The sequence below is a fragment of the Watersipora subatra genome, chromosome 11 (genome assembly GCF_963576615.1).
Source record: "Watersipora subatra chromosome 11, tzWatSuba1.1, whole genome shotgun sequence".
Classification (NCBI taxonomy): Eukaryota; Metazoa; Bryozoa; class Gymnolaemata; order Cheilostomatida; family Watersiporidae; genus Watersipora; species Watersipora subatra.
Window position 1 is genome coordinate 23,440,201 of NC_088718.1, and position 27,785 is coordinate 23,467,985.

Genomic DNA, 27,785 nt, shown 5'->3' on the forward strand with positions numbered 1-27,785 from the left:
TAATAAGTCCCGTTATCTCAACTTAAATTTTTGAGTGGTAGTCAAGTATCGCAAGTTTAAAAAAGTACTCACTCACCTCACTGTGTTTTCTCCTACTAAGCTCAATTTTGCTGTTAGTCAGTCTCTGATAGCATGTTTTGTGAATCTGGTAGCCCTTGCAGACAATTTGAAGGCATACACCATTGGAAACAGGCCTTTCAGGCTCTTTACAAAATATTTTTTGTACCTTTCTAGGCAGAGACTAAATGTTTGACTTGTGTGCTTAGTAAATGTTTATCAAATTAATTTCTTGAGAGCCATGTATGTGGGCTACACAAGTCATATCAAGGCTCAAACTATGAATGCACTTATTTTGTATCTTATTATTTTCTATAATTCATCAGTGTCAGGTTATAAAACATAATTATAGTGTTTTTAATTTTTTTTGTAAATAAAGCTATTAAACCTTACAATTATATACGCATGTACGTATACATGTATATAGTTTACATGGATGTGTAACAATCGTAGGACATGGAATGTTAAAAAATAGATGGATGAATTTTGACTTTACCACTGAAATTCTAAATCCCTGCCAAATAATTATGATAAGTTGCAAATCTGATGCTTCAATGGAATGGAATCCTATTTACAGGGGAGATACATCTTAAAATATCATTTTTATCAAATTTCTCATAGAAGTGGAAATGGCAGCCGCGACAACTCTTCAGTTTTGATATCTCCATACCTAAATTAGTCTAAACCACTGCAGAAATTGCAACTGAAAGGGGTGCCAACGGAACATCATTTCTAAAGCTCTTTTGCCTGCTCGGCCCATAGCTTACTGTAATTGACAGTGAAACACCTCACATATGTAATGGTGTGAGACTAGATGACCACTGATGGAGTTGGAGTCCTCCAGGTTTGTGAAGGAATGATGAATGGAGCAGGTATGTTGAAATATTGGAAAATAAAATGTTGAGGAGCGTCTAAGACCTCTTTGCCAATGGAGGCCTACAGTTCTTTTAGGATAAAAATGCACTCTGCCTTTGTGCAAGTTGGTGAAATATTGGTAACGGTAAAAGTGGAATGGAGCGCCTGGCCAGCCCAGCGAACTGACCTCAGCCCAATCGAAAACTTATGGCGGATGATCAGGGAGCAACTTGTTGGGGACAAGACAAACATAAAAACATCTCTGAGCCAGGGTATCATCAAGGCATGTAGCCACACGGTCATTTGGAAACACTTAGATAAGCTGGTTTTGGAGCATGAGGAAGCGCTGCAAGCTCATGGCCAGAGTCAAGTATTGGTCACATCACGTATTGAGACTTGAGATCACTAATTACACCCATTGGCCCTTCTCAGGTCCACCAATCTTTTCAAAAGGTTTATTTGTTCGAATATTTAAAGGTTGAATTGCAACAAAATTCACATTACAGTTATTTAGTATCAAAAGATTCACCATGTTTTACTCTGTTGTGTTGTAGGTGCCAAATATGTGGAAATGCGATTACGAGCTCTTAAAAGCTCAAAAACAAAAAGCCACCGTAGATTGGAATCTGTTTATTTATCTGACGTAGTTATTACAGTTTGGTTATCGTCTTGTCGCGTGATGTTCTCACGTGAATTGAAAGGTCAATAAAAAGCTCAATATAAAACTTATCGTAGCACTAGTTTATGACAAACACTTCGGGTTTCACCGAAGACCCTGTATCAATTATAGATGCTCGCTACTTTACAGTTTCGTTTCAGCTTGATCTAATCCTCAATTCGTAATCTGATCATGTAATCCTATACTTCGCAAATAATTTTTGCAGCACTTTTCGATTATCACAGGTAACCAACAAGCTCGTCATGATTATCAGACAATGATATGTACTCCTTCGAGGTAAGGTTGAAAAATTAAATGAATTTTTACGGTAAGTTATAAGATATCAGTGCTGAAAGTGACAGCATTACAATCATGATAAACAGACGCGTAAGAACAATAAACATGGTTTTATTGAATGCGTGAAGTATATTTGTGAAAATATTTCGACGAATACGGTTGCATGAAAGTGTAAACAAAAACCATCTACCACAACTATGTCACATTTGAGCTGTTTTGGAAAGAGAATCCAAACTAGGGCGGTCTCGTGTGGCTGCGATTAACTGTTCATTTTTTAGCTTTTAAGAGCTTGTAATCACATTCCCACATCTTTTGCACCTACAACACAACAGAGTAAGACACGGTGAATCTTTTCATATCAAATAACGGTAATGTGAATTTTTGTTGCAGGTCAACCTTTAAAGGTTGACTTGCAACAAAATTCACATTACAGTTATTTGATATGAAAAGATTCACCATGTCTTACTCTGTTGTGTTGTAGGTGCAAAAGATGTGGGAATGTGATTACAAGCTCTTAAAAGCTAAAAAATGAACAGTTAATCGCAGCCACACGAGACCGCTGTAGTTTGGATTCCCTTTTCAAAGCGGCTCAAATGTGACGTAGTTGTGAGAGATGGTTTTTGTTTACACTTTCTTGCAACCTTATTCGTCGAAATATTTTCACAAATATACTTCACGCATTCAATAAAACTATGTCTATTGTTCTTACGCGTCTGTTTTATCGTCATTGTAATGCTGTCGCTTTTAGCACTGATATTTTATAACTTACCGTAAAAAATCGTTAAACTTTTTAACCTTCGCTCGAAGGAGTACATATCATTGTCTGATAATCATAACGAGCCTGTTTCTCACCTGTGATAATCGAAAAGTGCTGCAAAAATTATTTGCGAAGTATTAGTTCACATGATCAGATTACGACTTGTCAATTGAATAATGCCGAAACAAAACTGTAAAGTAGCGAGCATCTATATTTAATACGGGGTCTTTGCTAAAACCCGAAGTGTTTGTCATAAACTAGTACTACGATAAGTTTTATGTTGAGCTTTGTATTGGCCTTTCAATTCACGTGAAAACATACGTGACAAGACGATAACCAAATTTCGTGGTTACGTCATCGAATTAAAGAGATTCCAAAATATGGCAGCTTTTCATTTTTGAGCTTTTAAGAGCTTGTAATCACATTTTCACATATTTGGCACCTACAACACAACAGGGTAAGACATGGTGAATCTTTTGATACCAAATAACTGTAATGTGAATTTTTTTGCAAGTCAACCTTTAAATTATTATTATTCATCCAAACCTGCATTATTCATTGCTATATTGCATAGTAGAGTAAACATCCTCACGCTAATTTATAGGTAACCTTTGTGCGGGCCATCTCAACACAAAACTACGGTTTTATTTGGAATCTTTAGAAAGTTTTGCATGCAGTGATAGTTTGCCTAGTATTAAACTAGAGTCAAGCATGAAACTTGTGTGTGGACTTTAAAATACCACTCTGTTCTATAGCATCTCCAGACTTGTTTCTATCACTGTAGAACGTAGATGGTACCATAAAAACTCTTTTTTTTTCCACAAACTATCACTACGGAGTCTTAAATGGAGTCTGTTACTTTACATAATTTAGTATATTGTTTACTTACTAAACCTGTCAAAAGGATATTGTGTAAAAGTTCATCAAAATTTTTCTTAATTCATCAATATTAACAAATAGCCCTATTTTTGTTTCTGTTGTTGTGTGTATCTGGTTGGTAAAAGTAATAAAAAAATTGGCAGGGAATTGTACTAGAGCCCAATGAATGAGTCTGTTATTTTGACGCTGAAAACGAAGATAGTAGCGGTGTGAAAATACCTCCTATCATTCACAGCACCCTTGTTTGCAAGATTTTGACCTTTGACATGAGAAAATGTTTGTAAAATGTGCCAAAGTGAATTTTGTTGGTTTTGCTGCAAAAAGTGACTTGCATGTTTTGAGTGTCCATATTAGAATATCCCCTGCTAAAGCATAACATGTAAATTTTGATTTTTTATATTCCACCCACAGGTTTAGTTTCAGAATATGCAACTAATTGCACTGGCATACTTTAATGGACATGTTTTGTCTGAGTCTAATGTTTGCAAAATAACTAGCTTAAAAAAAACGTAAAGTTGAAATATTCATGTTTGTATTTTAGATGGTAAAAGATAAAATGGCCTGGCATTTTTCAAAAATTAAAGAGTACAAAATACTGGTGGTAGAAGATATAATAGATTATTACAAAGGGATACTTATATGTATGAAATGTTTATAACAAATCTAAATTTACACAAGATTTTACTAAAAATGATAACATCAAGTATTTAGTAATATAAGGCATCACTAGCTCTTATCTATTTTGATATCATGGCTTCTTCAACTACATACATTCTTTTATGATTTGATGTTTTTTATTTTAAATATACTCTGACGGCAGCGTTTCTCTAAAGCTGTAACAAGTACATTGTATGTGTTGTATTCCTTAAAGAGTTGAGTGCAAGTCAGAAAGCTTCGTTTCCGTCTCATAGAGGGTACCATTTTAACAAAGCCTGTTGGTAGTATCTGTTCTTCCAAACATTCACGTGATCACAAATCTCATATATGATTCAAAAATGAGAAAATGCTCTATTTATCTTCTTTTAAGTGACATTGTTATAAAAAGTGACTGCAACATATAAGTTTTGTTCTTAGATATACACCTGCATTGAAGCCAGCTGTAACAGGCTGAAGAGGCGACATTGTACTGTGTTTCTTGTGTCAGCTTTTTGTATTCTTCATTACAATTGATTATTATTGATATGTAATTGATGTATAGATATGTATTTGATATATATATGTAATTGATATATAGATATGTAATTGATATATAGATATGTATTTGATATGTAGATATGTAATTGATATATATAGATATGTAATTGATATATAGATATGTAATTGATATATAGATGCATAATCACACTTGTCTCATTTTTCAAATGGAATTATGATATGAAAACAATAATAGGTCATGTATAATAACACAACAGGGGTAGGCGGCAGCGTCTCATTTACTCCTAATCTCACGTTAAAACCTGTCTTCGTTTCTCATGTATGTTAAATGTAATTATGCTGCTAGTAAATGTTATTATTTCTATAATACACCTGATCTGGCTTCCTGTATATAACATTGTCTTTCATATGCATGTAGTCATTCCTAGTTTTTCCAATGATGCTTATGTTTAACCGTGTATCTTGTGTTCTATATCTTGTGATCGTCACAGTTCTTTTTCTTTAATAAACTTGTAACTCCTAAGATTATGAGAACTTTTTAAACTGGAGCAGACGCATTCTTTTGGCTAAAGAAAGTCAATTTTGTCTCTATTTGTTGGCAGTCTGGGAAGTACCAGGTTTTTAAAAGTGGCTAAAGTCAGTACAGAAGAAGGGAAAGCCCTCGTTGTAAAGGTTTTTGTTATACAGGATCCCTCCCTATCACTCAAGGAATATGCTGCTCAAGTCAATCGTGAGTTGCCTTTTTCTCTTCTGTTTCAGGCAGAAGTTTGATAGTTTGGGTATTAGAATAAGTTTTGAGCACATTTTTTACAGCAGGAGATTCCACATATGCTTATGTACACACCACATATGCTCATGTACACATACTACATACGCTCATGTACATACTACATACGCTCATGTACATACTACATACGCTCATGTACATACCACATACGCTTATGTACACACCACATACGCTTATGTACACACCACATATGCTTATGTACATACCACATATGCTTATATGTACATACCACATATGCTTATGTACATACCGCTTATGTACATACCACATATGCTTACGTACATACCACGTATGATTATGTACATACCACGTATGCTTATGTACATACCACATATGCTTATGTACATACCACATATGATTATGTACATACCACATATGCTTATGTACATACTACATATGCTTATGTACATACCACATGCCACATATGCCTATGTACATACCACATATGCTTATGTACATACCACACACCAAATATGCTTATGTATATACCAGATATGCTTATGTACATACCACATACCAAATATGCTTATGTATATACCAGATATGCTTATGTACATACCACACACCAAATATGCTTATGTATATACCACATGTGCTTATGTACATACCACATACCAAATATGCTTATATATACACCAGATATGCCTATGTATATACCACATATGCTTATGTGGTATATATTAAAATCTAGTAATGAAAAATCCGGATTTAATCTCTGGTCTTTAGATTTAGAGGTGGCGATCCTAACGATGTAGTTACACGAAATACAGCGAAATAATTGGGCAAAGAGTCATTACATTGGTTACTTAAAGAATAGAGAAAGCATAATATTATTATGCTTTATTATTCATCTTGAGGTGTTGACTGATGTTCTAAAAAAAGAATCAAGGAGATTGACCAACCAGAAGCTGAGATATAGCCAGCCAAACACAGGTCTACCAAAAAACAAAAGTGTTTTGGTAATCATCAATATATGACGTATGAAATCGACTTGTGTGTCATTGGTCAATTAAGCCAACTAATGCGCTCTCCTATAACAATCACGGCGTTTTAATTGGTTTAATCCCTGGAAGTATAGAACAATCAAATTGGGCCTAACAATCATCGCTCCTAGAATTCCGAACCAGTCCCTCTGACGTGTAGATTAGTTTTAGCATAAAATAATTACACGCATCTATTATTTCGCAACATTTCGCTATCTTGCTAGTTCAGCTCAGTTTTGTTGTTCTCCTACTTAGCTTCCCTATTCAGACTCATCTTTAGCGTTGTTCAGATTTTTTAACTATAGCTAATAAATAGAATCAATTAAATCAATCTCGGTTATCATTTGGAATTTTCTACAAATTATATTAGTTACATCATTTATTCTATACGCAGTTATATTATTATTTTGTATAATATGCATTATGAATATTATATAAATCATAAAAAATAATCATAGATAAGATAATAGATCAATAGAAAAATCAAAGCAAAAGTTATCGTTTTCTTTTCTTATAGCAAGAGCAGCACGGTCAAGTTAGTCTTTTTAAGATTATGGCTGTAGTGAACTTCCAGTCTGTTAATAGTGACGATAATCATGAAAATCAACTGAATGCTGCAGTAGATACACAGTAGAAAAATGATGAAGGAACAAAAAGTCCCATTCCTATTTCGTATTCTAAAAAAACTGCAATCGCGGATATCGCATATAGACTATACACGCGCCGTTCGTTGAACAGATGATCTTCGGAGCATATCCGTGGAGATCGAGTTAAAATTTGAAGCACAATAGTCAAAATCTGCTCTTCTGCTTTAAAAAATCATGACGAGGGGTTGTGGGCAAATGCCTTTACCACACAATGTTTGGATGATTTTCCTGAGAAACCAGAGCTAGTATGTAAATTATTTACTATCGCGAGAAGCGTTTCACATCTCGTAGCCAAAACAATCATTATAAGTAACGTCGGTAAGGGTGCGCAACTCCGGCACATGACCATTAAGTCGATTTTATACGTCATAGTTTTCGGGATTTTCGAAGGGTTTTCCTCTGATTCTTTATTAGGTAGACCTGTGTTTGGCTGTCTATATCTCAGCTTCTAGGGGGTCAATCTCCTTGATTCTTTTTTCAGAACATCAGTCAACACCTCAAGATAACTAATAAATCATAATAATATTATGCTTTCTCTATTCTTTAAGCGTTTGCTTGGGATTACTAGCACTGTTGACAAATTGCATAACGATTGTTAAAGGTTGACGTGCGACAAAATTCACATTACAGTTATTTGGTATCAAGAAATTCACCATGTCTTACTCTGCTGTGTTGTAGGTGCAAAATATGTAGTAATGTGATTACAAGCTTTGAAAAGCTCAAAAACGAACGTTAATCGCCGCCATCACGAAACTGCCTTGGTTTAGAATCTCTTTCCAAAATGGCTCAAATGGGACGTAGCTGAACACCATGGCTTCTGTTTACACTTTCATGCAACCTCATTCGTCAAAATGTTTTCACAAATATACTTCTCGCAGTCAACAAAACTATGTCTATTGTCCTCAAGCGTCTGTTTCATCATCATGGTAATGCTGTCATTTTGAGCAATGATATCTCAAAACCTACCATAAAAATTTGTTTAAATTTTCAACATCAACTCGAAGGAGTGCATATCATCTTTTGTTAAACATGATGAGCCTGTTGGTCACTTGTGATACTCAAAAAATGGTGCAGAATTTATTTGCGTTGTTTGGCGGGAAGTATGGGTCACATGATCAGATTACGACTAAACGATTAGACCAAACTGAAACAAAACTGTAAAGTAGCGAGCATCTATATTTGATACAGGCTTTTCGGTAAAACCCGAAGTGTTTGTCATAAACTAGTGTTATGAAAAGTTTTAAATTGAACCTTTTATTGTCCTTTCAATTCACGTGAGAACATCACATGTCAAAACAATTACCCAATGGATTGACTACGTCAGAGAAATAAACCGATTCCGATTTATGGCGGTTTCGTGTTGGCGGCAATTAACTGTTTGTTTTTGAACTTTTAAGAGCTTGTAATCGCACTTCCACATATTTTGCACCCACAACACAGCAGAGTAAAACATGGTGAATCTTATAATACCAAATAACTGTAATGTGAATTTTGTTGCAAGTCAACCTTCAAAGTTATTTCACAGAAAGACTGGTATGATATGTATACCACCAGTAAACTAGCTTAGAATGGGATGCTCAGTCATAACATGGCAGCCGCCATTGTTCTGCTGTTCTGCCACTGAACATTTATAAAATTAAAAAATTAATATGCATGGGTTTAGATAACATGTAATATACACGTGTTTAGATAAACAAGTAATATATATGTGTTTAAATACAAGTAATATACATGTGTTTAGATAAACATGTAATATACATGTGTTTAGATAAACAAGTAATATACATGTGTTTAGATAAACAAGTAATATACATGTGTTTAGATAAACAAGTAATATACATGTGTTTAGATAAACACGTAGTACACATGTGTTTAGATAAACAAGTAATATACATGTGTTTAGGTAAACAAGTAATACACATGTGTTTAGATAAACAAGTAATATACATGTGTTTAGATAAACAAGTAATATACATGTGTTTAGATAAACAAGTAATACACATGTGTTTAGATAAACAAGTAATATACATGTGTTTAGATAAACAAGTAATATACATGTGTTTAGATAAACAAGTAATATACATGTGTTTAGATAAACAAGTAATATACATGTGTTTAGGTAAACAAGTAATATACATGTGTTTAGATAAACAAGTAATATACATGTGTTTAGATAAACAAGTAATATACATGTGTTTAGATAAACAAGTAATACACATGTGTTTAGATAAACACGTAGTATGCATGTGTTTAGATAAACAAGTAATACACATGTGTTTAGATAAACAAGTAATATACATGTGTTTAGATAAACAAGTAATATACATGTGTTTAGATAAACAAGTAATATGCATGTGTTTAGATAAACAAGTAATATACATGTGTTTAGATAAACAAGTAATATGCATGTGTTTAGGTAAACAAGTAATATACATGTGTTTAGATAAACAAGTAATATACATGTGTTTAGGTAAACAAGTAATATACATGTGTTTAGATAAACAAGTAATACACATGTGTTTAGATAAACAAGTAATATACATGTGTTTAGATAAACAAGTAATATACATGTGTTTAGATAAACAAGTAATATGCATGTGTTTAGATAAACAAGTAATATACATGTGTTTAGATAAACAAGTAATACACATGTGTTTAGATAAACAAGTAATATACATGTGTTTAGATAAACAAGTAATATACATGTGTTTAGATAAACACGTAATACACATGTGTTTAGATAAACACGTAATATGCATGTGTTTAGATAAACAAGTAATATACATGTGTTTAGATAAACAAGTAATATGCATGTGTTTAGATAAACAAGTAATATACATGTGTTTAGATAAACAAGTAATACACATGTGTTTAGATAAACAAGTAATATACATGTGTTTAGATAAACAAGTAATATACATGTGTTTAGATAAACAAGTAATATGCATGTGTTTAGATAAACAAGTAATATACATGTGTTTAGATAAACAAGTAATACACATGTGTTTAGATAAACAAGTAATATACATGTGTTTAGATAAACAAGTAATATACATGTGTTTAGATAAACACGTAATACACATGTGTTTAGATAAACACGTAATATGCATGTGTTTAGATAAACAAGTAATATGCATGTGTTTAGATAAACAAGTAATATACATGTGTTTAGATAAACACGTAATACACATGTGTTTAGATAAACACGTAATATGCATGTGTTTAGATAAACAAGTAATATACATGTGTTTAGATAAACAAGTAATATATATGTGTTTAGATGAACAAGTAATATACATGTGTTTAGATAAACAAGTAATATACATGTGTTTAGATAAACAAGTAATATACATGTGTTTAGATAAACAAGTAATATACATGTGTTTAGATAAACAAGTAATATACATGTGTTTAGATAAACAAGTAATATACATGTGTTTAGATAAACAAGTAATATATATGTGTTTAGATAAACAAGTAATATATATGTGTTTAGATAAACAAGTAATATACATGTGTTTAGATAAACAAGTAATATACATGTGTTTAGATAAACAAGTAATATATATGTGTTTAGATAAACACGTAATATACATGTGTTTAGATAAACAAGTAATATATATGTGTTTAGATAAACCAGTAATATACATGTGTTTAGATAAACAAGTAATATACATGTGTTTAGATAAACACGTAGTACACATGTGTTTAGATAAACACGTAATATGCATGTGTTTAGATAAACAAGTAATATGCATGTGTTTAGATAAACAAGTAATATATATGTGTTTAGATAAACCAGTAATATACATGTGTTTAGATAAACAAGTAATATACATGTGTTTAGATAAACACGTAATATGCATGTGTTTAGATAAACAAGTAATATACATGTGTTTAGATAAACAAGTAATATACATGTGTTTAGATAAACAAGTAATATACATGTGTTTAGATAAACAAGTAATATACATGTGTTTAGATAAGCAAGTAATATATATGTGTTTAGATAAACAAGTAATATATATGTGTTTAGATAAACAAGTAATATACATGTGTTTAGATAAACAAGTAATATACATGTGTTTAGATAAACAAGTAATATGCAGTGAAACATGGATAACTCAAACTTCACGGGACCGAGCGAAAGTGTTTGAGTTATCAGAGCGTTCAAGTTATCAGAGCACAGTCACAAGTCAATGTATTTATCAGTAGATACATATACAAACTACATGTATATATAAAACTAAAGTATAGGTTGTTTGTTGTAAGTTAAAGGGCATCTGATGTAGAGTTTTAAAGTATTTATCAGAAAGTATAGATATTTTTTTACACTTGAGATTTGTGTGTTGTTTTAGGTGATGTGACTGCCAGAACTTTTTCAGATTAAATTTGGCAAAACCTAATCGCCGTTTTAACGCTCAGAAGACATTTTTTCTTCTGAGTGTTTTTCTCGAGATCAATTTTGCCAATTTTAATCTTAAAATGTCTTGTCAGTCACATCACCTAAAACTGCAAACAAATCTCAGCCCAATAGAAAAATATCTATTCTTTCTGATAATTTTTAAAACTGGACATAAGTAAACATTTATGTCCAATGCAAAAAAGCATGCTTTACATCTGATCATTTGTTTCGTTTAAAAAACTTATTGAGTGTAGTCTGTGACAAGGTATTTTTTTGACAAAGATCAACAGTGTGACTTATTTTAGAAATAGATTTTAAACAGTTATTATAGTCCTTGCACTCTCTCGTATCTATAAAACGTCTGAGGACATCTAAAGCGTTGTTTGCATCAGCCAAGGTAGGTGGATCAGGTTCAACAATCTCAGCCTGATCCTCTCTATCGGACTCATCGAGAGTACCACAATATGTCACGGACTGCACAATCTCTGCATCACTCAAATGCTCAGCAACAGTAATGTCTGCATCAATCACTAAAAGCTCATCTGCAAAACCAAACTTGAATTTAAGCTAAAGTAACACTATTTTTAAAACATTTGTTAGGCACCTTAGACGGCCACCCAGCGTATTGCTTGCAAAACATTGATAGAAGCATCTGGCTTCTTTCCATGAGTGTCAATGTAATCAACATTGAATTGCAAAACTTGCTGACGATAGTAAGATTTAAAAGTTCGAATGATTCCTTGGTCCATAGGTTGCAGCACGCTTGTGGTATTGGGTGATGTAAATAGAAGCCTGATTGACATAAGCCCATTCATAGTTGGGTGGGCTGGACAGTTGTCAATGACGAGAAGCATTTTTCTGTTTTTTCTGGTCATCCGGCGATCAAAATCTCTTACCTATGTTTGAAAGATGTCAATCACCATCCAAGCCTTCTTATTGTTGTAATACTGACATGGAAGGTTAGTAACATTTTTAAAACAGCGGGGATTTTGGAACTTTTCTATTACAATAGAAACTTCCTTCTCGGTGCCCGACATATTAGCGCAAAGTGCCACAGTCAGTCTTTCTTTTGACAACTTCCCTCCACTACACTTCTCCCCTTTAAAGTGCAACGTTTTGTCGACCATGAGCTTGTAAAACAACCCCGGTTTCATCCATATTGAATATGTCATCATAAGTGTGCGTTTGAAGCAGGGATTGCTAAACATATTATGGAAATGTTTACTTTTCCATATCCATTTCCATAAACATAAATATTTCCATTATTTTATGGAAATGGATATGGAAATTTTATTTTAGAAATATGGAAATGTTATGGAAATAGAAATAATATGGAAATGAATTATGGAAATGTTATGGAAATGGAAAAAATATGGAAATGAATTATGGAAATGGAAATAATATGGAAATAAATTATGAAAATGTTATGGAAATGGAAAAAAATATGGAAATGAATTATGGAAATAGAAATAATATGGAGATGAATTATGGAAATATTATGGAAATGGAAATAATATGGAAATAAATTATGGAAAGGGTATGAAAATGGAAATAATATGGAAATTATGGAAATGAATTATGGAAATTTTATGGAAATGGAAATAATATAGAAATGAATTATGGAAATTGTAACATACACGTAATCCAAGATATAAACAGAGGGAAGTTATATCGTATAGACTAGGCTACATGAATAGACAATAGTAATACACAAACAGCTAACATCAGTGGTATTACAGAAACTATTAAAGGGGTCTGGAAGAAATTAACTCAAATTGTCTCTGGACTTGGCTACATGTACAGACAATGGTAACACACAAACCCAGCTAACATCCGTGGTATTACAGAAACTATTAAGGGAGTCTGAAAGAAACTATCTCAAATCGTCTCTGGCTTAGTTATAGGCAATGGTAGCATACAGCTTTGATGTTGCCTGGACCCTAAATAAAGTATATTAGCAAGCAAATATCATATTCATATTATGTATAAATTAATCACATGTTCGGGAAGAGTTGACGATTACACACACACGCTCATTTGACACGCAAGCGCGCACTCATACATACACACCAAAGATCGCTAAACACATTATGGAAATGTTTACTTTTCCATATCCATTTCCATAAACATAAATATTTCCATTATTTTATGGAAATGGATATGGAAATTTTATTTTAGAAATATGGAAATGTTATGGAAATAGAAATAATATGGAAATGAATTATGGAAATGTTATGGAAATGGAAAAAATATGGAAATGAATTATGGAAATGGAAATAATATGGAAATAAATTATGAAAATGTTATGGAAATGGAAAAAAATATGGAAATGAATTATGGAAATAGAAATAATATGGAGATGAATTATGGAAATATTATGGAAATGGAAATAATATGGAAATAAATTATGGAAAGGGTATGAAAATGGAAATAATATGGAAATTATGGAAATGAATTATGGAAATTTTATGGAAATGGAAATAATATAGAAATGAATTATGGAAATTGTAACATACACGTAATCCAAGATATAAACAGAGGGAAGTTATATCGTATAGACTAGGCTACATGAATAGACAATAGTAATACACAAACAGCTAACATCAGTGGTATTACAGAAACTATTAAAGGGGTCTGGAAGAAATTAACTTAAATTGTCTCTGGACTTGGCTACATGTACAGACAATGGTAACACACAAACCCAGCTAACATCCGTGGTATTACAGAAACTATTAAGGGAGTCTGAAAGAAACTATCTCAAATCGTCTCTGGCTTAGTTATAGGCAATGGTAGCATACAGCTTTGATGTTGCCTGGACCCTAAATAAAGTATATTAGCAAGCAAATATCATATTCATATTATGTATAAATTAATCACATGTTCGGGAAGAGTTGACGATTACACACACACGCTCATTTGACACGCAAGCGCGCACTCATACATACACACCAAAGATCGCTAAACACATTATGGAAATGTTTACTTTTCCATATCCATTTCCATAAACATAAATATTTCCATAATTTTATGGAAATGGATATGGAAATTTTATTTTAGAAATATGGAAATGTTATGGAAATAGAAATAATATGGAAATGAATTATGGAAATGTTATGGAAATGGAAATAATATGGAAATGAATTCGGGAAATATTATGGAAATGGAAATAATATGGAAATAAATTATGGAAATGTTATGGAAATGGAAATAATATGGAAATAAATTATGGAAATGTTATGGAAATGAAAAAACCTATGGAAATGAATTATGGAAATGTTATGGAAATGGAAATAATATGGAAATAAATTATGGAAATGTTATGGAAATGGAAATAATATGGAAATAAATTATGGAAATGTTATGGAAATGGAAATAATATGGAAATTAATTATGGAAATGTTATGGAAATGGAAATAATATGGAAATAAATTATGGAAATGTTATGGAAATGAAAAAACCTATGGAAATGAATTATGGAAATGTTATGGAAATGGAAATAATATGGAAATAAATTATGGAAATGTTATGGAAATAATATGGAAATGAATTATGGAAATGTTATGGAAATGGAAATTGTGACAAACACGTAATCCCTGGTTTGAAGTAATGGAGTAAGCACCTCTTCTTTCCACTTTTCCACTTCTCCAACATTAACTGCAGCTGACTCTCCAACAACTTATCTGACTGCCAATAGAATGCCTTTTCTTCCGCCTGTCGATCCAACCACAAGAAACAGTAGTATCCTTTCTTAAATCCTGTAAAAACTTGTTAGCCTTTTCTAACAAAATTGGCCCGTCGATAGGTACGCCTTCACTACGCTCTTGTCTAAACCAAGTCAATAATACACCGTCCAAATCATCGTGCGACGTTGAACGATCTCTTAGCCTTGATGAACTTTGGTCACATAACGATCTTATTCTTTCTTTTTGTTTAATCCATGTTGACACTGTACTTTTTGCAAGATTTTCTCTTTTTGATAATGCTGATAGCTTTTGTCCTGCTTCGATTTCCTTGAGTACTTTAAGTTTTTCAGAAGGTTTCTACGCTTTTCTTTGCTTGCGTGATGCCGTCGTAAAGCGGATGTCTGTTGTAGCGGACGCCAAGCCACGAACCTATTTGTGACATTTTATCTTTATGTATCCGCATATAATCACTGTTACAATATATATTTTGCATGCTGTGTCTATCTTTATTAAATTTTTATCGCTAATACCTTCTAACGTTGATAGCTTGGCCGTAACTAAGCAAACGTCTTAGCGACCCTATTAATAATTTTTATACGATTTCTTTTTCGGTTCCATTATACGGTACGGGGGAAATTATATGTACACTATAGGTGTATAAAAAGCGCTTTCGTTAAGAAAGCAGAGTAGTCTCAGCTCCGCGACTAGTGGAAACTCCTTTGAAATAAATTGAACGGAAACCACGTTTGTGAATTCGGCAAAAAACTGTTCGAGTTAACGGTGCCGAGGTCGAGTTATATAAGGCCATTTATCATTGCGTGGGAACGGACCAAGCAAATCCATTCGAGTTAACCATGTGTTCGATATATCCGAGGGCGAGTTATCCATGTTTCACTGTATATGTGTTTACATGAACAAGTAATATACATGTGTTTAGATGAACAAGTAATATACATGTGTTTAGATAAACAAGTAATACACATGTGTTTAGATAAACAAGTAATATACATGTGTTTAGTTAAACAAGTAATATACATGTGTTTAGATAAACAAGTAATATACATGTGTTTAGATAAACAAGTAATATATACGTGTTTAGATAAACAAGTAATATATATGTGTTTAGATAAACAAGTAATATACATGTGTTTAGATAAACAAGTAATATACATGTGTTTAGATAAACAGTAGGCGAATTGTAATTTCCGAATCAAGTCTGAAGCATCTAAATAACTTGATATAATAGACATAGATATAATAGCTCTTCACGCACCTACCCTAGGACACTTATGTATTCGTGGCATCTAACTTTCGCGTTTTCACGGTGTCATCCTCTCGCGAAAGTTTCATGTGCGAAACTAAACTATCATAACAAACGAGCGAAAAAGCGAAACTAAATAGCTTTGTTCATTGTTACTGTAGAATGGATTTTTATAACGACATTTATTTTAACGTTTTTAACGACCACTATAGCATCGTTAAAATATAAACCAACAAAATAATTTGACTGTCAAAATTTATTACGTTATTATTTTGCAATTAATTATGATTATTTTTCCATTAAGAATGATTTATAATGATAGGAATTTGATGTCAATGCACACCCATTAGTAGCGTTATCGTTTGCTGGGGACATCAATCAATGCAGTGAGCACCGTGTGTTGAAAGAAAATAAGACACACTGACACTCGCAGTACTATACAAGCAGCATGGCTCTGGAAAGGTTTGGATTCACCACTGACACCTCTTCAATAACTTGTAATTTTTTGAGATTTGTTTTGTTTTAAGTGATGTGACTGGCGAGACGTTTTTAAATTAAAATAGGCAAAACGTGACCGCAGTTAAAACGCTCAGAAAAAGACATCTTTTTCTTCTGAGTGTTTTAACAAAGATCAATTTTGCGGATTTTATTTTAAGTTCATTCGGTGGCTTTTACGCTTTCGATGGGACATGGCCAAGTGGGTGTTTGATAAAACTTAATCTTCTGCAAACCTTCATAAAAGTCGTTAACAAAAATATTTTGCCTCTGATGATGATAATAATGATGCCTAAGAACTACTAGAAGTTGATGTTTGTCTCTATGGCTTGCAATGAATTGATATTCTACAACGATAAAAACCGTGTCCATGGCCGTTGGGCAAATAACTTTTCGAATAAATGATGTTGAGGTCGAGTTATCTGAAGGAATTTATCATTGCGTTGGAACGGACCAAACAAATCCGTTTGAGTTAATCTTGTGTTTGAGATGAAATGTTACATTTCATCTGAGGGCGAGTTATCTGAGTTGGACTGTACTTACCGTAAAAAAATTCCCAAAAAGTTGGGGCGGCTCAGCCGGCCAGCTGCCCCAGTGAAAACGGGCCTGTTGATAGTCCAAGAAACAAATGGCAGCAAGCGATCAAATTGCATTATCGACCTTGCCCACACCATTCTACCTGCGGTTCACAATTACAAACTAGTCGCAAATTGAAACTTTTTTTATCGGTGAACTGAACCTGAGGAATCTAATTATGTTTGTTCCACTGCATTTATTTTCACATCACTATATTTTCGCACTCATCAGAGCTGCGAAATTAAGTTGCTTCGAAATTTTACTCTGTGAGCTACTCACGAAACTAAATACTAGCGAAATATAAGTGTCCTAGGGTAATTGTTTTCTTGTTTGTTTACCAGCTACGGAGTAGCTGCCACTTGATGGAGAACAGGCAACACATGTAGTATTGTAGTGTGCAGTCATATAATACTCCAAGCGTGTCATCCCAAACCTCATTTGAAACACATCAAATTACTCTATTTATTGTATGAACTGAAAAATTTTTTGATAAAGTTTTAAAAGAGTCATTTTTATTTTGTAATAACAATAATCAATTGAGATTTGATATAATTATTCCAGAATATTCTGGAATATTGGAGTTGACTTATACATGAGTATTAGCTATAATAATACAATTTTTCATCTTAAAATACACATCGACTTGTACATGAGTATATATATATACGGTAATCCTATATATGTATCCTATGTAACCGTGTAGATCCAAGTTACTTTGATTTCATTTTAGTGTAGTTTATTTCTTGCTGCTTTGTGATTGTTCACATTTCATGCTCACGATGTGCCGTCAGTGTTAAAAATAACACATAATAATCTTTTTGTATATCTTGTACTGTTCTCAAAATTTTAATAAGCGGTAACTTTATAGTTTAGTAGAAAAAGATATAAACTAACTACCCCATCGCTATCTAGATACCATATTGACTGCTTGTAGACATCACAGACAAATTATCTGGAGCCACAAACTGCTTACCATTCCAATACAGCGTGGTAAGATATGCTTATTTTCATTCATTCTTAGCACGAAAAGGAATGAAATATAATTTCTAGGCAGCGTTGTGTAAATTTATGATCAAAATATCCAGCTCCAGTTAGACCTCGACGGAAGTTAATGCGTGCGTCGAATGTCCAAGCTGTCGTACGTTGGAACAAACATCCTAAGATCATATTGAAGTTTGTTTAATTTAAAAAAATCAAATAAACATTGATTAATACGTCACCTAATTAAATATAGTATTTAAACCAACACATTTTATAAAGCTACTTAAATACTTGTTGTCAAAGCTTGAATTATATGTAAGAAAAACATATTTTCTACAGTAGTAATTAAGTAAAGCTATTGCTACCTCATCTTAGTGATACACAAATATAAATTATCAATTATCATTACAGTATTCATGCTTGGAGCTCTCTCTGCTCTCAAATGTTGATTTAACCTATTCTTTGCTCTTATTATCTTTCTCTTCAAAGCCTCAGGTGTTCTTTGAAGTCCTCTTACATCACCTTCCATTACATCCCTTTTTCGCATCTATATAGGAAACTGCGCGTCCTCTTTTACTGCTCCACAAGAATTAAAGACACTGAGTGCGAGGCAATAAGATGTATATCTAAAATATATATAAATACATGTGATCAGTGTGCGCTCGTTACAACGGAACAGCATGCAAGAGATTTGGCAATATCTGTCTTTGGGGTTCTTCCGGCCTCCTTTTATATGCAAGGTCTCTAGCTTGGCTCCACCCATCGATCATTTCGGTCGTTTGGTAATCTCGGCTATCCCTTCTCTGTGCGCCGAGTAGGCTCATTTGTGGCCGGAGTTCCTGCGGTACCAGGACATTGCTCGGCCGTAGCGTTGACTTGGGATCCGCTAGTCAGCCGGCCCTGGTCTTGGCGCTCTTCCAAGTTAGGTAACTGTCCTTTAAGTGTCCTCATCACCTACTTCTCTACTTGTGTTGAACTCTAGTTGAACTCAAGTACAGTCAAACATGGATAACTCGTCCACGGATAGCTCGAACACATGGTTAATTCGAACATTTCCTTTGGTCCGTTCCCACGTAATGATAAATTGCTATAGATAACTCGAACTCAACACTGTTAATTCGAACTGTTTTTTTGCCCAACGGCTACCGAAACGGTTGTTATCGCTTTAGAAAATCACTTTATTCAAAGCCATAGAGGTAAACTTCATCTTTTCGTAATTCATAAGCGTCGTTATTACCACCATCGGCAAAATATTTTTGTCAACGACTTTTCTAAAAGTTTGGTGAAATTTGATTTATACTGCGATACGATGAATAGCACAGGCTAGCCGGGTCACGCGTGCAAGGATTTTCGCCACGCACATACAAAACAAAAATCGCATGTTGTTTTGTATGTGCGTGGCGAAAATCCTTGAGTGCGTGACCCGGCTAGCCCGTGATGAATAGTTTTCCGACGTTGCTTCCGTGTTGAATCAACGTCGGAATGTTGAATGTTTAAAACGTCTTAAAATTGTTGTAATACGTTGTCTGAGCTACAAAAAACTATTCATCGTTTGACCTAAACACAGAATACGTGTGTACATTCAATAAGTATCTATTAAAAAAGCGTGAGTGATATAGAATGTACCGTAAAACCTCGTAAAACTTCTAATTGAACTGCCTCGGAGTGTTGCTCTTAACGAATCCCAGGTAAAGTAAGGTAATCTGCATAAACTTCAAGAAAAAACGGCAAAATTGATCGTGGGTAAAACCCAAAAAAAAAAAGTCTTTTCTTTTGAGCATTTCAACAACGATCAAGTTTTGCCAATGTCAATCTGAAAAACGTCCTGGCAATAACATCACCTCAAACAACAAACCAATCTCAAGTGATAGAAAAATCTCTATACTTTTTCATGAAAACGTTTTAAACTTTACATTAGAAGCATTTAATTTGAAACAAGCCATTTGTGCTTTTGATTTATATTATAGTTTGTATATGTACATGTATCTACTAATAAATAAGTAAATATATGGACTTGTGACAGTGCTCTGATAACTTGAACGCTCTGATAATTCGAACACTTTTGCTCGGTCCCTTGAAGTTCGAGTTATCCATGTTTGACTGTACTTCACTGAAGCCCGCAGTGATAAGCTAAATATTACAAGATATTACCTGAGGCTATTGTTGGACACTGATATGTTTGGACAGGTACTCAGGTACTGAAACCTGTGTGTTGTTGTTTGCAGAGCCCTCTTACGTTATTCTGATCTGTGAGTTTTTCTTTTAAAAAGTTACCATACGCAATGATGGTTTTTGTTTGTACAGTCATACTTCGACTTACGAGCTTAATGCGTTCCGAGACTGAGCTCGTATGTTAATTTACTCGCATGTTGGTGCAATATATTTATATATAGAACTATTAAATATATATTGACTAGTTTCCATACTCTAAAAATGCAAATAAAACACTCAAAACAAGATATTGTAACAGAAAGAACATGTTGGTTATTGTCCTAACTTGCCACAGGCTTTTAAAAAACAACAAATAAAAAATAATGCAAGGAAATGTGATTAGTTAAAATGTAAAATTAAATACATACAATAGCAGCTAACGCTAGCATTTGCCAGAGAGGGAGATATCCTAGGGAGTTATAGAGAGTTATCCTTCATTGTAACAGTTGACTTTGATAAATTTGGATTTTATCAGTCCTAAAAGACAAACTTAGAAGCAAACCTAAACGCAAACTTTCATTTTTAACTTAACGTAATTAAAATTTCTTCGGCGTTCATAGTTAGAAGTTCCTTGCTGGTTAGCTAATTTTCTTTTGTTTCGCCTTCACGACTAGCTGGTCGTTTTAAGATAAACCTATCTGAGGACGTTTGCCTTTGTCACCCTTTCAACATGTTGCGATTAGGATGAACACAGGTGTCGTCACAAACGATTGATGTACGACCACTAGCCAACTTGTCCGAATGTTTATAGTTTTGATAGATAGCACCGGCCTTTTCACATAGCATCGTTCAGTTACGCTGTCACCGGCCAATTATTTGTCTTTTACCAACGCCTGGGCAGTCTCTCCATCAGCGATCGTGAAGATCGCTGCGCCGTTTAGAAACCATGGTTAGTCCTTTTGCGAACTAAATGCCCTGAATATAATCCTTCTGTTTGATAATTGTGGATGTATTTCTGTCATATTGCTGAGGTAGCTCAATCACGCATACACATTTCGCATATTTTTCAATAATTTTCCGTTTAATATCAATTGTTATCATTTGCTTTTTCTTTGCATTTCATCTTTCATTTTACTGATAAACTTTCGGTTTATGCACAGTACTTTTAATTCACATAATTCTGCACTGAAAATCGCGCACAAAAAAACTCTACAAAACTATAACCTGAGCAGTTGACAAATACAGAGTGATGCTGTTCTCATAAAACACCTCCGGCATACTTGGCAACTGACTCACGTGCTCAAATCTCAAACACGGCTCGTATGTTAGTGCTGAAACTTGCTTAAAAGCTGACTCGTATCTCAAGTTTCTCGTACGTTGGAGCACTCGTAAGTTGAAGTATTACTGTACTACACATTGACTGAGAACGGGACCTTCCAAAATACTAGAAATAGCGAGTGCCTTTAAAGCGTAGCAGCAGAACATGTCTGATTACTTCGTCGTCTAACGCTGTGTCATGTATTCTTTTCATGCGTGTTGGTCCCGAAAAATGTTGACATGTGAAGCCATGGTTATGCGATGAGTTATCGACTCATGTTAGATTGAAACAAGCTGTGAGTTATTTTGCAGAAAGAATAAGCGCTAGTCAGACCCTTTTTCAAGATCTGTTAGTCCTTGGTACTGCTAGCCACTGGCCATAACCAAACTTGTATTGGTCTTCTCAAATATGGAAACATCAATAATGCTAAGACTTAAGGTTGAGCTATTTGTCAGTTGGTCTTTGGCAGCCATCATGTTTCATACCATCAGCCTCTGTTAGTTAGCTATGCATCGTCTCACTCAAAGTAATGGCTGTGTCAGGGTTGGTAACGTGGATTGAAGAATTCTGATAAAGGATTGTTTTATTTTGCTTTTTTACCTTTTACATTTGTCGTTCACAAAAAAATTTATTATTTGAGATTTTTCAATGCCATATTTATTGGTTTGAGAAACTAACTTTTTGAAACATTTGGATCGATTTTTTAAGGCTTACTTTCTATCAGGAGCAAAACTTTCTGGATGGGATCGATCATGAACTTGTATGGAATCATTGTCTATTTGCTTGCGATGTAGTGTCAGTCCGTGGCTATATTTTAACACATTTTCTAATGTAGTGACCCTTTGGTAAGCATCTTTGTGTCATGACAGATTTTTTTAAAACAAACACTGGATACTGCCTCCAAAACTGCTGTCATCTGCTTTACATCATTTGTCTTTGGTTGTGAGCATAAAATCTATAATAGTCATGGAGTCTGACTGTCCAAGCTTGTTTGCCTTGCCGAATCATTATATATGTCGTGCGTTTCCTCAGCGGCTCCACTGTCTCTTGAAAACTTAGAACTAGCTATGATTAAATGTCATGAGTATAGATAGTGTCTGTCATCGGCAGCAGGTACTTGTCACTGGTAGGCAGATCTTTGTCATTGGCATGCAGCTGTCTATCACTACATAGTAATTTTGTTATATACCTACAGTAATTTCAGACCTGTGGATACCGACTGTCATGTTGATGCAGGTATCTGAAAAAGCAGGCTTTTTGGTGAGACAGTACACAAAGTACAACCTCTATGACAGAATCAGCACAAGGCCATTCCTTACCACTATCGAAAAGAAGTGGATAGCATTTCAATTGCTCTCCGCCCTCAGTCAATGCCACAAGCACAACGTGAGTCTGGTCTGCAGGTGTCCTCGGCTTGCTAGGTTGAATATATGATTTATTATAGTGTATCTTCTTAAGAAGACATTAAAACTGAATTTATAGTTCTATTAATGGCCAAAGCTAGAATTTGAAAATTTCAATGTTAGAAATGGCTTCGCTTTGATAAGCATTCTGTGAAGTATAACTTTTACCGGCCAATCGGAAGTTAGAAGACTATCTTTTACAAGCACGTGGTTTGACTATTTATGAATCATACTAATTCATTCCATTCTAGGTTGTGAGTTAGTGGCATATTATCATACTGGCTATGTCTGTTGTTAGTAAATGTGTCTACAACACAGCAAGACAGGGAAGACAGGAGCTTATGAAAAACACTCTTTCTAACTCTTGAACCTCTCAAAAAATAAAGATATTTATTTACAAGGTTGTAGATATTATAGACATTTTTTATTTCCTACACCGAGTGTTTTATACCAGCACTGAAATCAAGTAATAATGGAGAGTGCATATGATGCTCTTTTAAAAAACAAGTTACGTGAAAAATAAATATCAAATTAAAACAACAAAAAAACAATAAATTAATTAACCCTTTATCGTTTCACAAACAGTATCTTGTTGAGAAATGTCTTCTATATTATAGTTAAAAAATGCAGTTGTCTGTTTGGCTCAGCACCTCATCAATTACTGTCCCATATCGCCAGGTTATGTAGGTAGTGTCAGGTTATGTAGGTAGTGTCAGGTTATGTAGATAGTGTCAGGTTACGTAGATAGTGTCAGGTTTTGTAGGTAGTGTCAGGTTATGTAGGTAGTATCAGGTTATGTAGGTAGTGTCAGGTTATGTAGGTAGTGTCAGGTTATGTAGGTAGTGTCAGGTTATGTAGGTCGTGTCAGGTTACGTAGGTAGTGTCAGACTAATTTGTGATATTCAATCAGTCATGATGAAATATTGTGTAGATCAAAAAATGATTTGTGTGGCCATATGTCATAAAAGCTATTGGAACATGGACATTTAAATATTCAAGTGCTGGCAATGATAGCTTTCAATTTTTTAATAGATCTGCCATGGAGACATCAAGTCAGAAAACATTTGCATCACCAGCTGGAACTGGGTGCTGCTCACTGATTTTGCTGTCTTCAAGCCTACATATCTTCCAGAGGTAAGCCGCTAGCTCAAAGACCATTATCAGATGAAATTGTCACCTATCACCAGGTGCCAATGTTAGACGACAACATCACCTGTCACTAGGAGTTAATGTCAGATGAAATCATCACCTGTCATCAGGCGCCGATGTCAGATAAATTTGTCACCTATCAGCAGGTGCAAATATATTGAGATTTTTACTTATTACCTGGTGCCATTTTCACAATAGCATTTCCAGTGCCTGTCACTTACTCATTACAAGCGTGCTTGTCAGCAAGGGTTTTTGAACAATCTCCTGTCTTCATCGTCTTTCCACCTGTCATCAATTGCCTTTCATTTGGTTTCACTTTTAAACACCTAGCTGTCATCTGTTTCATGTCTGAGAGCACTTGCTAGCTGTCATCTGTTTCATGTCTGAGAGCACTTGCTAGCTGTCATCTGTTTCATGTCTGAGAGCACTTGCTAGCTGTCATCTGTTTCATGTCTGAGAGCACTTGCTAGCTGTCATCTGTTTCATGTCTGAGAGCACTTGCTAGCTGTCATCTGTTTCATGTCTGAGAGCACTTGCGCACTATTCTTTATCATCGAAACACATTATTTGAGAGAGGGAGAGAAAGAGACGTTCACCGCGACTGTTACTTTTTTAAAATTTTAGCTGCATTGTGAAACGCCTGAGATGTCAAACTTTTATCATTGAATGTATGATCTGACGCCGGATCGGCTGCTAGCTCATTAAGTATCGTCTGATTTGCTCCTGATAATTTGCCACCGATGTGCCACCAATGTATTGCTAGGGGCTTATAGCTAGCTTTGCTATAGCAAATTCACCAATATACCGTAAAACCTTTATTTGAACGCCATGGCGCTTTGATTTTCCACTCATCCTCTATAGTGGCGCTTTATTTAAGGTGTAGTTCAAATAAAGGGTGGCGTTGTATTTTTCAAACACCTCATCAGAGTTTTTCAAGATAAATTTAACCCTTTTGAGGGCAAAGTTAGTGCCGCCTCTATTTTGCACTCTCCTTCGGCAGAGCTACATTAACTCTTTCGGATGAGATAAATGTGCCAACTTACCTCCAAATTGTCATAGATCTCTAAATAAATATGCATGGGAAAGCTGATACATGTTCCTACCAGTTGATATCAATTGCTTGCACTTAACCTACGATGATATTATAGCCCGTGTAAAAATTTGTTGGAGCTTGCAAGTTTTTTATTTCATTCTAGATTTGAAAACATGTTTTAATTTTGTAACTATATTTATAGGTTGACTTGCAACAAAATTCACATTACAGTTATTTGGTATCAAAAGGTTCAGTATGTCTTATTCTGCTGTGTTGTAGGTGCAAAATATGTGGAAATGTGATTGCAAGCTCTTAAAAGTTCGAAAATGAACAGTTAATCGCAGCTATCACGAAAATGCCATAGATTAGAATCTCTTTCCAAAACGGCTTAAATGGGACATAGTTGAACGAGATGGCTTTTGTTTACACTTTCAAGCAACTTCATTCGTCAAAATATTATCACAAATATACTTCATAAATTTAATAAAACCATGTCTATTGTCCTTATGCGTCTATTTCTTCATCATTGTAATGCTGTCACTTTGAGCACTGATATCTCAAAACCGAGCCTAAAATTTAGTTTAATTTTTCAACCTTAGTTTGAAAGAGTGCATATCATCCTCTGATAAACATGAGGAGCCTTTTGATCACTTGTGAGTGCCGAAAAAATGCTGCAGAATTTGTCCGCGCTATTAGGCAGGAAGTACGGGTCACATGGTCAGATTACAACTAGATGATTAGACCAAGCTGAAACAAAGCTGGCTTTTCGGTAGTACCCGAAGTGTTGGTCATAAACTAGTGCTAAGAGACTTTTTATATCGAGCCTTTTATTGGTCTTTCAACTCACGTGTTAACATCACATGTCAAAACAATAACGACATCGAGTTGAGTACATCTTCGAAATAAAGGGATTCCAACCTACGGCGTTTCCGTGATGGCCGCGATTAATTGTTCATTTTTGAGCTTTTAGGAGCTTGTAATCACATTTCCACATATTTTGCACTCACAGCACAGCAGAGTAAAACATGGTTAACCTTTTGATACCAAATAACTGTAATGTACATTTTGTTGCAAGTCAACCTTTAACAATGCTGCGTAAGAGCTCATTGAATTTATTGATATGTGTGCCAAAATTGGCTTTTTTCCTCTCCGATAGAAGAGAATTTATGAGTGTTGATCCCTTGTAAGCCGAGTTGAAATAACAGCAATGATGCTATCAAGTAATGTGCTATAAACTTGAAAGCTTATTATAAGTTATATAATAATCTATCAAATGCTATAAATATATATTCAAGATCGAGTCACATAAACAAACCATATTTATATTACATTCAGAAACAAAAAATAACAGTTTTGAAACAAAAATATTAGCATCGTTTGCTTCGCTAGTTGCTTTCTGATTGTTGCTTTCGTCTGAAACCATTTCATATGCTTCTGGCTGTTCAATACCTTCTACGGTGTCTTCTGACCTCAACTCTTCTTCTACACAGCTGAGCTAGTCAAAATTAGCATTCAAACTATTTTTATTATAGCAGAGCAAAAGTTTACACCATTCAAGTTACTCTTCTCGTGCAAATAAAGTTGCGTGTAATCAAAATAGTCTCAAACTGTTAGCCTCAAAATACGTAGTAGCACAGATTTCACTGTAGATGAACAAAATTTTTTTCACATACATTGAGGTACAAAGACCGTGTTAAACAAGGAACTACTATTAGCCTGATACAGTTATTAATTATTAGTATGGTGTTGCTTTTAAACTTTAACGAAACAACTGTAAAGACTTGGAGTTGGAAAACGTAGGTCAATGAAACAATGAACGAGTTAATTGTTTTGATGTAATCGAGTCATTATCAGTGCGGTAGTTAAAAACGTTTGAAATGATCACTTAATATTGTGGGTTAATAAAAATCAAGTTTGAGGTGGTCAAATAGAGGTGGTGTTCATAAAGGGTGATGTTGTATTTTTCAACCCTTTCCCTATAGTTCCGCTCAAATAAAGGTGGCCTTCAAATAAAGGCTTTACGGTAGTATCTAATCAGCACGACTATTGAGGGTTAATGATTTAAAATAAATATTTATCAAAGAAAGAGTACCGGCGTATGAAACGAGCAAGAACAACTACAAAAATACAGCTGTGCTCATTAGAATGTCAACATTAAACTATAAGGCAGCTCTGGCAGTAGTGCCTTTTCTGTATTAGTGTAATGAGCATCACATTTATCTGGTGCCGATTTGTTAAGAGCCCAGTGTTGCCTG

General features: G+C 34.2%; 1 protein-coding gene across 1 annotated transcript in view; it reads left to right on the forward strand.

Annotated features, from left to right (window-relative positions):
• The window catches only part of LOC137408179 (phosphoinositide 3-kinase regulatory subunit 4-like), a 102,255-nt gene that overhangs the window by 2,288 nt on the left and 72,182 nt on the right, over positions 1-27,785 (forward strand). Inside the window, exons 2-5 of the mRNA XM_068094580.1 lie at positions 5,261-5,388; positions 18,430-18,485; positions 23,182-23,331; positions 24,381-24,482. Coding sequence (XP_067950681.1) covers positions 5,261-5,388; positions 18,430-18,485; positions 23,182-23,331; positions 24,381-24,482 — 436 coding nt within the window. The remainder of the gene's footprint in view (positions 1-5,260; positions 5,389-18,429; positions 18,486-23,181; positions 23,332-24,380; positions 24,483-27,785) is intronic.